This window comes from Patiria miniata, unplaced genomic scaffold (genome assembly GCF_015706575.1).
Source record: "Patiria miniata isolate m_02_andy unplaced genomic scaffold, ASM1570657v1 HiC_scaffold_2, whole genome shotgun sequence".
NCBI classification, from domain to species: domain Eukaryota; kingdom Metazoa; phylum Echinodermata; class Asteroidea; order Valvatida; family Asterinidae; genus Patiria; species Patiria miniata.
The window spans coordinates 14,504,887-14,517,525 of record NW_024037058.1 but is presented as its reverse complement, the minus strand read 5'-3'; the positions used below and the strand labels follow the sequence as shown (position 1 = coordinate 14,517,525).

At 41.7% G+C, this 12,639-nt stretch overlaps 1 protein-coding gene across 1 annotated transcript; it reads left to right on the top strand.

Moving 5' to 3' along the window:
- Positions 1-1,854: 1,854 nt before the first annotated feature.
- On the top strand, positions 1,855-10,611 carry LOC119726617 (THO complex subunit 7 homolog). Its single transcript, XM_038198364.1, has 7 exons — positions 1,855-1,900; positions 4,570-4,690; positions 4,964-5,091; positions 6,046-6,190; positions 6,702-6,768; positions 7,471-7,540; positions 8,466-10,611. The coding sequence occupies exons 1-7, from the start codon at positions 1,873-1,875 to the stop codon at positions 8,540-8,542; spliced, it is 636 nt and encodes a 211-aa protein (XP_038054292.1). The 5' UTR covers positions 1,855-1,872; the 3' UTR covers positions 8,543-10,611.
- The last annotated feature ends 2,028 nt before the right edge of the window (positions 10,612-12,639 follow it).

Sequence of the window (12,639 nt, the reverse complement as noted above, 5' to 3'; positions counted from 1 at the left end):
TGGAGCCGCTAGTCGAAGCCAGGCGAAGCCAGCCGAAGCCTCCGCGTTCCAAAGCTTTTAGCAGCCTTGAGGCTTGGCGCGGAGCCGCACAAAGACGAAGCCTCATAAGTCAAAGCCGGAGCCTTAGCCGAAGCCGAAGCCTGAGGTTTGATAAACGCCCTATGGCATCGATCCCAACTATAGTTGGGACCGTCCGGACGCGTCCCAACTTACTGTAGTGCGACAGTTGGGTCGGCCCAACTGTAGTTTAGGATGCTTGAATCGGACGCTTGAATCGGACTTATGGATGAATCGGCCAACGTACAAGAACACAAGGGCGGATCCAGGGGGGGGGGGGGGGCAAAGGGGGCCATGCCCCCCCCCCCAAAAAAAAAATGAAACCATTTTTTTTTTATGTGACATCGCAATAAAGGCAGGCAATGAGTACACCACCATCTTTTCCTCAAAAAAACATTCATTTGGTTAAAGTGGTCAGAAATTGCCTCAGATCGCACCACAGAGCATCTAGAATCCAATAATGTTTCGGGGCCCTTAAGCGGGCCCCGAACCCCACGCCGTAATTTTTTGACCCACTTTTTTGGGGGACCAAACATTTTTTTGGCCCCCCAAAAATTGTGTTCTGGATCCGCCCTTGCAAGAACAAAGCTCTGAGCTGTTGGACAAAGTTTCCGTGCAGAGCAGCAGTTTCCCTCCCCCCTGACCCCCCTCCCCCGGCCCATTCCTCCTCACATCCTTCAGTCCCATCAGTCTTGTCTGGTTATACTTTTTCAATTTCCCGGTTTTTTTGTTACTTTATGATATATATATTTGCTTTGTCATTGTACTTTTGTTGGCCGAATAAATAATAATAATAATAATAATAATAATAGAAATCACAAAACATGCACGCCAAAGGATGGCATGCGCTGTAGACTGGTACCAATACAAAAATCAAGGCGCGAGCAGCGAGAAAGAGTAGGTCGTCGAGTTTTCTTTGAAAATTGGAGTTACGGCTACGGTTATCCACCGATCCTGCCAATGGCAAAACCAAATTCACTGCTATCTTCATCTTTGCAGTTCGCTCGTACACCCCGCCCTGCAAACAGGACGCTGGGATACTCTCTGATGAGCTTCACCGATTCGCTCGTACCCCAACCTCGTCCCCAGTGCTTACTTTATTTCCAACGTTGTTTCCAATAGTCGTGGTGGGCGCGTACTTCTCGACACCCTGGGGACGAGTTTTCTCGTACCCCGCCCTGCAAACAGGACTGTTTGCAGGGCGGGGGCCGGGGGGTACGAGCACTGATCTCTATATAAATTAGTAATTCGTGCGAACGAATTAGCAAACTCCAAAAAAAAATTCCACCCTGTCCCTTCCCGGGCTTCATATATATTAGAGAGTTCTGAGCACCGTAAAATTGGGGAATTGAAGAGATATGGTAATGAACCTCTGGCCCGGACTTGGGGCTTTCAATTCTGAGCATTTTGGATGCTATTGGGCTCGAAAGTGGCGCTATTTTGCCATGTTGTGGAGGGATCGTTTTTCAAGATGGCTACGATTCCGCTTTGGGGAAAATAGGGGTCGTCTTCTTTGGGTGAGAATATCTCGAAAAGTCAATGGTCAACCCACCAAAAAATGAAAAAAAAACGAAAGATGAAATGTTGATCATCATTTTTCTGTGCAGCTTGAATACCTGTGAGAGTTCTGAGTATTTTAAAAAGAATTTTGAAGTATGGGCATTTAGCAGTAGTGTCTATGGGAATTTACTTGCAGGGTTGCATCCTTACGAGCGAACGTGCAAGCCGATTTCATCGGCAGAGGGCGCTATCATGAAAATCCACGACGGATACCGGATATTCTCGCCAACTAGTAGCGCGCTAGGCCGGCTACATATGCGAAAGATGGCCACAGTCACAGATGGTAAGCATGTATCTTTATGCCGCATAATTTGGATTGCAAGTTTCAGCGATTGATGAACACTAATTTATTACCTTTCGGGAAGTGTTTGCAGGAATTAATATTCCAATTGTTACGAAGAGTGGTCCGGAAAAGACTGGTTTATGACATTCACTTTTCAGCATGTTCAGATTCATATTTCTTAGGCAGTGGATATTTTGCCGGAGACGGCAAACCTTCAGTAAACGTTAGTTTGCCGGATATGCACTGAACATGTGCAGTTACTGTTTTTTTGTACTTAAACATTTTCCGGTGACAAATTTTAGTCTGGCTCCATGCCAATATTATCGTTGTAACCTCGTATTCACAAGATGGGATTCAGACCATTTTATAATTTCGGACTTTATTTCCCTTTTTAAAAAAATCCTCCAGAGCCACAAATCTGAAAAAGAAAATGTAATACTCTGCAATAAAATGTTTGAGACATGTTAAAATAATAAAAGAAGAATATTCTTATTAATTTATTTGGGGATGAAAAAAAAAACCTTATAAATGTGGCAAGGATCAGGATTCGAACTCGGGACATCCCACTCACTAGAGCAATTGCTTATCCACTGCACCGACTGTGCTACACAACTTTGGTGGGAATTTAATACATATTATTATATGTGTTGTGTAATGCACGTTAAAGAACCCAGTAACACTTATCGCTAAGAGAAGGGGTTTGCCCCGGTGTTTCTGGCAGTGGCTGCAATGTGCGCCGCAGCACCTTGTAAACCATTATAAGGTGCTACATAATGGGTCTCATATTTCTCATAAACTTTATTTACCTTTCTTTAATAATTGACATAGGCCTAATTTCCAGCGCCTTGAGTACCTAATTGTTGGTAGATACGTGCGCTATATAAGACTCCATTATTATTATAATTCAGCCCTATCTTAAAGAGTATAGCGCCCTCTGTTGATATGGATTGCCGCCGGCAGACCTTTAGTAAACGTTAGTTTGCCGGCGTTACCTCCGGCAAAATATACACTTCCTATTTCTTATTGTGTGTGTAGTCTGGTTCCCATACCAATAGATTCTGTCTAAGGTCAGGTAGCCGTCACTAATAAGTAATAGTTTTTTGTATTACAAATAATGGCACAACTATAGAATACAGGGCCACTGCACTCGATATCCGCGCATCCATATGGCTGCGTGGAGCAGTGCCGTGGAGGCGGAGGCACAGTCGACCTACCTCCGAGAATTGCACCCTCTACCGATATTGAATGCATTCCCATAACACAAACAAAGGATCTGTGACTCCGAGGCTCCACGGCTCCATGGCTCCACGGCTCCTCCCAGAATTGCGCCCTCTACCGATACGAAGGCATTCCCATCCCACATCCAAGGATCCGCGACTCCGTGACTCCGTGGCTCTACGGCTGCACGGCTCCTCGGCTCCGTGCATCCAAAGATCAAGTGCCCGATCACAAGCCTGCCCTCGCTTGTGCATTGGCATTCACACATCCAAGGATCCGCGACTCCTCGCCTCCATGGCCACAGATCCAGTGCCCGATCACAAGCCCGCCCTCTGTGATGGATGTTTTAAAACCAAATTGGATATGGATGCCTCATTCTCAAAAACAAGCCCGCCCTCTACTTGCCTGCACTTTGCACTTGGCCATTTTTTGTGCGTGCCTGCAGCTCAAACACACATTGTCTCCTCGTTCTCTCTGTAACAGCCTTACTCTTCACATTGCCTCCAACTACAAAAATAACCCTGCTCTGGTGTGGCCCTGCATTCAAAAGTTGCTCCCAAATAACGTCACGTGACTTAAATGGGAGGTATTCCTCCTTTTCCCGAGAATGTCAGAGGTTTGCTGAATTCATTTCGTCGACAAACGGATAGCGCCCGAGTATTTCTGTGTATAGGGCCTAATATATTATAGGTTTTATTAGCTACTTAAAAGAATGAGTTGATAATTAATTTTCATTGCTTTTATTTAGAAAACTTGAAATTCAACGACTATATTGTACTTGGATCGTATACGAGGGGGGAACTTTTTCATAAAAAAATCTTGTTTAACCTAATTTTGCACATGTTGAATCTTTGTTTTTAAAATTTTGGAAAGAATGTATCCAGACGTCGCCACTTCGTTGGTACTAGCTTGAGTAACATCCAGCTTACATGCTCATCAGGAACTCACATGATGTAACGCTGGAGACAGGAAAAGATTTTCGTACTAGGCCACCACTTTTTTCAAGTGCCAAAAAGTTGCATCCTTTATTATTTCCTCCACTTTCCCTTCTCTACTTTCACCCTCTCCTTTCCTTTATTCCTATTTATTGTTGGTCAGGAAGTTTACTGTGGGGCCAAGTCAGTAATTGTTTTGCGTACGCGCGGTACCAGTTACTGGCATGCGTGGAGCATGCAAAATATCGCTGCAATGTGTGTAGTCTGGTTTCCAGACCAAATGATGCTGACCATTGATGTTCAATTACCGACTTGGTGAATACGTTTTCAATTTTGTACACAACATATGGGAGTATTTTGAATCGCTAGCGAATTCTATGCGAGCACTCTGATGCCAAAGAAGTTTCTGGTGTCCCAACCCACCTTACAATGCCAAACACTTCAAAGCATACTGCATAGACTGTAACCTCCTATTTGAAAGGAATCATAGTATATATTTAATTGTTTTTGTCCTAGATGAAGTGATTCGTAGACGGCTCCTTATTGAAGGAGAAAGCGGTGGAGATGATCGCCGCATCAACACACTCCTCAGGATGTTCATCAAGTGGTGCAATAGTGACACATCCGATGAAGAAAGGTACCATAACCATAAGCATGTAGAAATTGTCGAAGTTAAGGTCAAACCAAAATGAAACTCGCACTAATGACTTTGTGCAGATATGCATACGACAGGATCTGAGCAATATCTCTCTAAAACCAAATTTATTTGAAGTACATGTATTTGGATTATGCAATATAAATAAATGCGCAGACATGCCACTTTTCTGTTACTTTTCATTGTATCAATAGGCTACCCCTTGAAAGTGAGATTCAAAGAGTTGTAACGTTAGATTCCTGCACTTTCTCTTAGCTTGGCCACATATCAGAAGATGCAGTCCATCCTGGCACAGGTTGAATTTGCCATGGAGAAGACCCAACTGATTCACGACATGAACACCAAAGAAATGACCAACTATGAAGAACTTTACAGTGAAATTGGTAAGGCCAATGTGTGTGTTACAGGCCACACAGTGACACACCCATCAATAAGAGACGGGGAGGGGAGGCTGGACCTCCTAAGACAGTAATGCTGTAATTTTGCTGTCATATTTTTCTACTGTGCAATAAATGCACAATTTTAAGTTATAATATCGGCCAAGGGATTCTTCTTTTCTCTCTCTTTTCCCCCTTTTAATTTTTTTTGGAGGTGGGTTGGGGGGGGGGGGGAGATGGGCGAGGCCTCAAGTCCCTCAACCTCCTTGGGTGTACCACAGAAAATATATACAGGCTGCATAGTTTGTCAATCGCTGTGATAAAAGGTGACCAAAGTTGCACTTTCCATATTTTATGGGCTAATCAATGTTGAGAAAGCAATATAATCCTCAATTTCATTTTTGAAGTTTTTTTTTTGCATCTTCAGCATCTCTCTTTATGTCATGCTTTTGATTATTAGATGATTCTTTAGGTGATTCTACTTCATTTTCTCCATGCTCCTTTTTCAAGTATGTATATTTAATTGATGAATATGCAAATTATGGGCCATTATGTTAGTCTGAGTATCACCCGTTATCCACGGAGCCAAGTCTCCTGTATAACGTCTGATATGTCCAAACATGCAGACATATATGCAAGCCGCGCGCCGGCCAATCGGAGTTGACTTTACTAAATCATATGTACATAGACTACCATTATGCCATCTGCATCTACAAACTGAAAAGTTGCAAAATCAAGTTTTTTACTACAGTCGAATCTCGTTTGTACAAACTCTGTTAATACAAAATTCTGGTTATAACAAACATAAAGCCTTAGTCCAGACTGTGCATTTATGTGCACAACGAATGGGACTGATGTTCCTCTTAATACACAATTCTGATATAACAAACAATTGGGCTAGGTCCGAACGAGTTTGTATTAACAAGACTCGACTGTCTTCTTTATTCATTTGTCCAACAGAGCAGAGCATAAAGGAGGCTTATGCCAAGATCTCTGCTTGCAAACTCCAAGTACAGGACGCCAAGAGAGTGCGCAAGAACAGGCAGGAATATGACGCCTTAGCCAAGGTCATCAAGAACCAACCAGATCGCAAGGAATCCATGAAGTAAGTGTCTTGTCTGGTCGACTCTTAGAACTCCAATTATCAAGATTAGTTTTAGTCCAAGGCTAGATTTAGATTTGGTTCCCTAAAGTGGCGCTCGGGTCAACCTGCGATTGCTTGCGCCGTAACAGACCCATCGGCATCAAGCAGAGAAATAATGATGCTCAGGTCAAGAAACTGAGAAATCTTGTGATTCTCATAGAACAAGCAGCATCTCGACACAGAATAATCGCAACCATGCTCATGTTATCCACAATGCAGTGATGCTTCACAATAAACTTAGATGGTCCGGATGCACGCACAACGTTGGAACTTCACACAGATCAACTGTGATTGATTCCCGCCTGTCGGGAACATGCATGTGAGTCTGGATGAGTGATAATTACCCTCGGCTTCGCCTCAGGTAATTATCGCCCATCCAGACTTACACCGGTTTTAAACTGAGTGTTTAATACCGACGTAACACACATTTATTCCCTTAATAATCAACACTCGCTTTTCCCTTTTATTTCAGAAAACTAGAGGACCTTGATCGAGAGCTGTCAAATCTCAAACACAGCAAACAGACCCTGGAACAAAAGGTAGAATCCCTGTCTGTGTATAGTCCACTTTATTGTACTATTTTTGGTTTATTACTGTTGATTTATTGTTTTTTGCAGTCATTGATGCAAAAGATACGTTTTTTTTAATATAAAGGATGACATTAATGTTTTATAACATAATGCCTTTTTTTCACCTTTGCTAAGAATGTTTGCCTGAACATGAATGATGTAATACATTAAGGCCCAAAAAAAGAGTTCTGCTTCCGGTTTCCCTACCCATTCTTTTCTGAGAGCCCCTACCCTAATTTTTTTTATGGGAAAAATAAGAAAAAAACACCCTAATTATTTTACCTTTTACCCTTGACTAAACGCAGACGCCTTCATATGATCGTACACAAAATATAATTGGCCAAAAAAATAATAATTCCCTACCTACCTACCCTATTTTCAAATGCCATGTAATTGGAAGCAGAAGTACTTTTTGTCGCCTATTTAATCCTGATTTGCCACCATTGTGGCTAGAAACAAAAGTGAAATTCCCAAAACGGCTGCACAATGGACAGCATCTTCAGCCGTTGTTTCTTAGCGACGCATGGAAACATTAAAAAAAATGTGATACTGGCCCAAAAAATGTTTCATTTGGAAAACTCGTTACTTAGAAAAGTGTGGTCTTGACAGGGTTATAGACTGAGCAGTTCCCATCCTAACATATTTTAAAATCTGTATTTACAATGCCTATAGCTGGAAGATCGCAGGAAGCAGTTTCACGTCCTCATCAGCTCCATCCAGGAACTACAGAGAATACTGGAAGGTGAGATCTGAAACTTCTTTCAGGGTTTGGATGATGTGAATAATGCAGTTATTTCCGTCATGATGACTTACACTGAGTTGTGGCAAGGGTTTAAGCCAATTTTGACACCTGGACCCAAGAAATTCTGAGTATAAATCAAGCCTGAATATTAGCATAAATAAAGCGCTTTAAAAATATGTTAAATTACAGCAAATCCAAAATCATGCAGCCCGCTTAATATCTGGAACCGGCAAATTTCAACACATCACCCCTATCCTTCATGAACTTCATTGGCTTCCAGTTTCCGAGAGAATCAAGTTCAAAATCATGCTCTTCGTCTGGAAATGCATTCACTCCTCAGCACCCGTCTACCTGAACAATCTCCTCACCTTCTATCACCGCGACAGCCGACTCCGTAAACTACAAGACTCAACAACACTTTCCCATCTGCAACAAATCGATTGGCCAGGGTGCCTTTGGTTATTCTGGCCCCCATCTGTGGAACAAGCTCCCTCAAGCAATCCGCCAGTCTGGCTCGGTGACAACATTTAGGAAATGTTTGAAGACAGAACTATTCAGAGCTCATTAATTCATTAATTTTTTTGTATTTTTTTTTGTCAAGCGCCTTGATCTAGCTTTGTTTAGGATATGTGCGCTTTATAAGAACCTGCTATTATTATTATTATTATCATTATTACTTGGAGAATGCTTGAATTTCTTAGGTCTGAGTGTCAAAGTTCCCAAGCCTAGATTTGCATGAGGGGAACAAAATGAAAAAATCTAATCTAGGACGAAGACATGCATGATGCATTGACTGTGAAATTGACAATAGCCTTTTTGAGGCAAACACTTTGTTGCACAATGTATTATGAATCACAGTCATTACCCACATGTCCCAGTGGAATTATAACCAAGTATAATTTTCTTGCTATTTGTCGAACCACAGAGGATGACAAGGGAAAGGAAGTGCCAATGGAAACCACGCTAGACAGTTCCATGGACACCAGTTTGAACGAGAAATGACACCCAGTTGCATCCTGGATTTGAAGCTGAAGGGAAGCTACGAAACCCCAGACATTGAACCCCCACCCTGCAAAACTGAAATGCAGCAGACTTAGAGTTTGGAAGAAGAGATGTTGATCAAGGTTTTATTGACAATAATAGGAACATAACTTTGTTTAGGGCGTTTTGGGGTTCAGTTACTGTGGAGGGCAAGATAATATACCAACATCTGAGACACTGCCGATTCATCATGTACGTGTATACACTCAGGGTGCTGATCATAGACTAACCAGAGTGGGATGCAAGCGTATACATGTAGCTACCTGTGTATAAAACTATGAGAGAGCTGCACAATGTAGTCTTCCAGGCACAACCATGCTTGTGTACAAACCTACGGATAGCTCAAAATATTTTACAGCGTTTGTACAGTTATTTGCATATCTGAATGCATATATGTAGCCGATATGCGCACAATTCAGGATCATCCTGTAGTCGATATTTCATAGAAATAATGTCTTTCAGTGACTCTTGCAGCCTACTTTGTTAGCTTTCCTTCCGTTCTTGTCAGACATTGTCAGATGTTTATTTAAGAATCCCTACAAAGCATATTCCCGTGTTTCTGATGATTTGTGTCAAATATATCGAACCTGCTGAGCAAACAAAGTGTTGTGCAACATATTTAGTCAGATGAAAGACATTTTATTTCCAAAATCCATTGTTTGGGGATTGTGACCTCGTGGTTACAGTTTGAGACTCATAATCAGAGGATATGGGGCATTCTCCCCCCCCCCTGTTTTTTTTTGGGGGGGGGGGTAACATATGAATCCGTGGAGTGGAAAGGGATGAGTGAAATATACTGCATCGATTTAAAAACAGTCGACTTCATTCCTTCTCTTGTTTGGTTATTAAAATAAAAAAATTAAAAAAAGATTCAACTTGTACGTGAATATTGAAAGCCACAATCAATCTGGCACAAAATCTGCCTCCCTTGGTATCTGTACATTTTATTTTGTTACAAATTTTCAGCTCCAGAGTCTGAAAATTTAAACTTCATTTTGTCTGTATTAAGAAGTCCATGCCCAGGAGTCCGTCCAATTGGCCAATGTTGCTAAATACATGTACTGCATTAACTATGTAGGTGATTCTGCCTTCCCTATATTTCGATGTAGGTGTTGCCTTATTAGTCTCCAATAGCCCACCACTCGCTGTCCCTACACCTGTTCCTTCCCTCACAAGCCTGAGTCTTTTACTTGGGGGGATCTCGTAGAACAACTTCGGAGAAAGTACCGTATTGGTTTCACCAGTATCCACTAGTAGCTGCGTAGCAGCACAGACCGTTGCCCACCGATCCCAACACTATCATCACGATCAAACTTAAATTGAACCATAATGATTTGTTCAGTGCAAAAGCTCCGTGGGTCTTGCTGCCTGAACCACTGAGTGAAAAGATAGATAAATCCATGTTTGTACTTCAACGGCTAAATGGGACTTCTCTTTCATGCGGCAGATGTTCTTATATACTTTCAAACGATGACGTCAGAGCTTATATAGATTATGAAGAATGGCATAATATTGGACGTCAAATGTGCACGTCAGTATATTATTTGAGGCATTTAACAATGTAACTTTCCCCACTTTAAACAAACCTCTCTTCAAATGTTCTTAACGTGAAAAAACCTCTGGGAGCTATTAAAGTAAACGCAATACATTTCGGGCCTTATTCCATTTCCCCGTTGTCATGGTTTCCAGACAGCCGATGACGTTTGTCGTCTTCAGAGATTCTGACTTGTTTTCTGCATCGAAAGTTTAAAGTAATTTTATCAATTCAGTATTTTTTCCATTCTTTTTAATAGCCTCTATATCCAAACAGTGACACAGTTCTAGCTGCCGTCTTTTTGAAGACCATTTTTGATGGCCTTATCAGTCCTCCTGTTTCCACGTTGGCCTTACTAAAGTTCGCGCTAACATTCACCAATACTATATTAAAAGATCCTACTGTATCTGATGTTAGTCTGTCTGTATGTCATTTTTTTTGTAAAAGGAATAGAGGGAGCATAAATTGCAACGGTTAATAAAAACACGTCACTCTATGCAGGTCCTGTGCTGTGATTTCACTGTCCTCAGGGGCGGCGGAACCGGGGGGCTGGGGGGCATTTGCCCCCAGATTTTCCAAAGTGCCCCTTTTTCGACCATAAATGTGCCCCTTCGGACAGTAAAGTGCCCCCTCAAGATACCACAAAAATGCCCTTAAAGTATGTTAATATTTCTAATAAGTAACCATATCCCAATAATGGTATAGATATTTTTGATATAAACGAGGAATATGAAAACAAAGTCCCAAGTGGAACCGGGAAGGAGGGGGGGAGGGGACCTTCCCCCCAGTTTTACACAAGTGCCCCTTTTGCGGACATAAGTGTGCCCCCTCGAGATGAAAACAAAACTGGCCCTAACATTTCGGATAATTTGTTTTCAGTAACCATTTCCCAAATTGGTATAGAGAATTCTGATATGAACGAGGAATATGAAAACCAAGCCCCAAAACCCTTACAAATGCGCCCTGAAAATGGGCACATAATGCGCATAATGACCGAACATTTCATGGGGGGGGGGCGTCATGTAGATCAATGATAATTTTTTTGGAAACTCAAAATCTCAGTGGGGGGGGGGGGGGGGGACTTGGGGGCGACAAGGTTTCATGGGGGGGGGGGAGCTGTCCCCCCCCCCCCCCGTGGCTACGCCACTGAGTACATGGCTTAACGCCATGTGCAAACTTTTCTCTCTAATGTTTTCAATGAGCAGATTTTTGGGTTCTCATTTGAACAGAAAACCCCATAACTGAACAGTGTCTTCCTGAAATGACATTACAGCATTAGCGGCCTGCATTGGAAATTTTTAAAGTGTTTAAAGATGTGCACATTTGAATACAATTAACCTTATAAAAGGGGATGTCAAACATTTTTCATACATTTTGAGAGGAGTAGAAAGTTGTACAAAATGTGTTCCTCAGAAAAATTCATTTCTTGGACACTTTAAGGTCAAAACTTGACAACATACTTTCAACTCTCATCTCTTGAACTGAATTGATTCTTGGGTTCAGTTTTGTTTTGAGCTGGTAGACATTAGCTTGGGCAACAATTTTGATTCCCGGGCACAAAACCGCTAGACCATACTTCCGGAGTTACCAGAGGTGCAATGATAAAGAATATAACTTGAAAATGGAAGTATTTTACTACAGCAATAATAATACAGGAAATGGTCAGTGAGTAATAGTAATCTGGAAATATGTCATGATGTCATCAACGAAGAGGGCGCAATTTAGTAGCACGTCCGATAAAGTAGTTTATATTTAATTTTAAAACCAGTTGTTGAAATTTTACCGACTTGCCCAAAAAATTTTTTGAACAAGAACATTTCTTTGCAACGTTTTATAATGACGTCATCAGACAGGAAATTATTGTTAGGGCGACTGTGGAAATAACCAATTGGTGTTTTTTGTTGTTGCATTTTTGAATTAGAATTCATCATTTGGTACCTATTTTGATCATTTTTGTCAAAATAATAGTGTCGGTTTCATTATTGACATTATTTGCTGTGATCCACAGCCACCTATGACTAGTGTGACATTACGATATTACGCGTAAATGTTGTTTCTCACACGCACAAAAATAATTAAAGGTACATCATTTGTAATTTGTGCATTATGTTCGTTTGAGCAACAAAATTGCTCAACACCTAGAGAAGGGCGCTTAACTAACCCTATAAAGCTTTATTCTAGGATCTCGATTTCAATTCAAAGGTTGCCGAATTGTGCCGGCGCCCAAATTCAGCGTCCGAGACACGTTCTCAATCAGCCGATTGCAGCTACGCGATGTCGCGCACTGAACCGGCGAATTATAGCAACTGCGCGCGTGTGTGCGTCATGTCAACGCTTGCGCACACCCATTCAGGGCTTCGCCGAATTCAAAACATTGAATACATTGAATGAAAACGACAGGAAACACGTATGCGTACATTGCATCCGATGTAAACGACCGGGTCTTTTATCGGGAACGGTTAGACATTAGGTGAGCTTTCTTTCAACCAATAGCATAAGTAAACAACCCAAAACATGACATTTT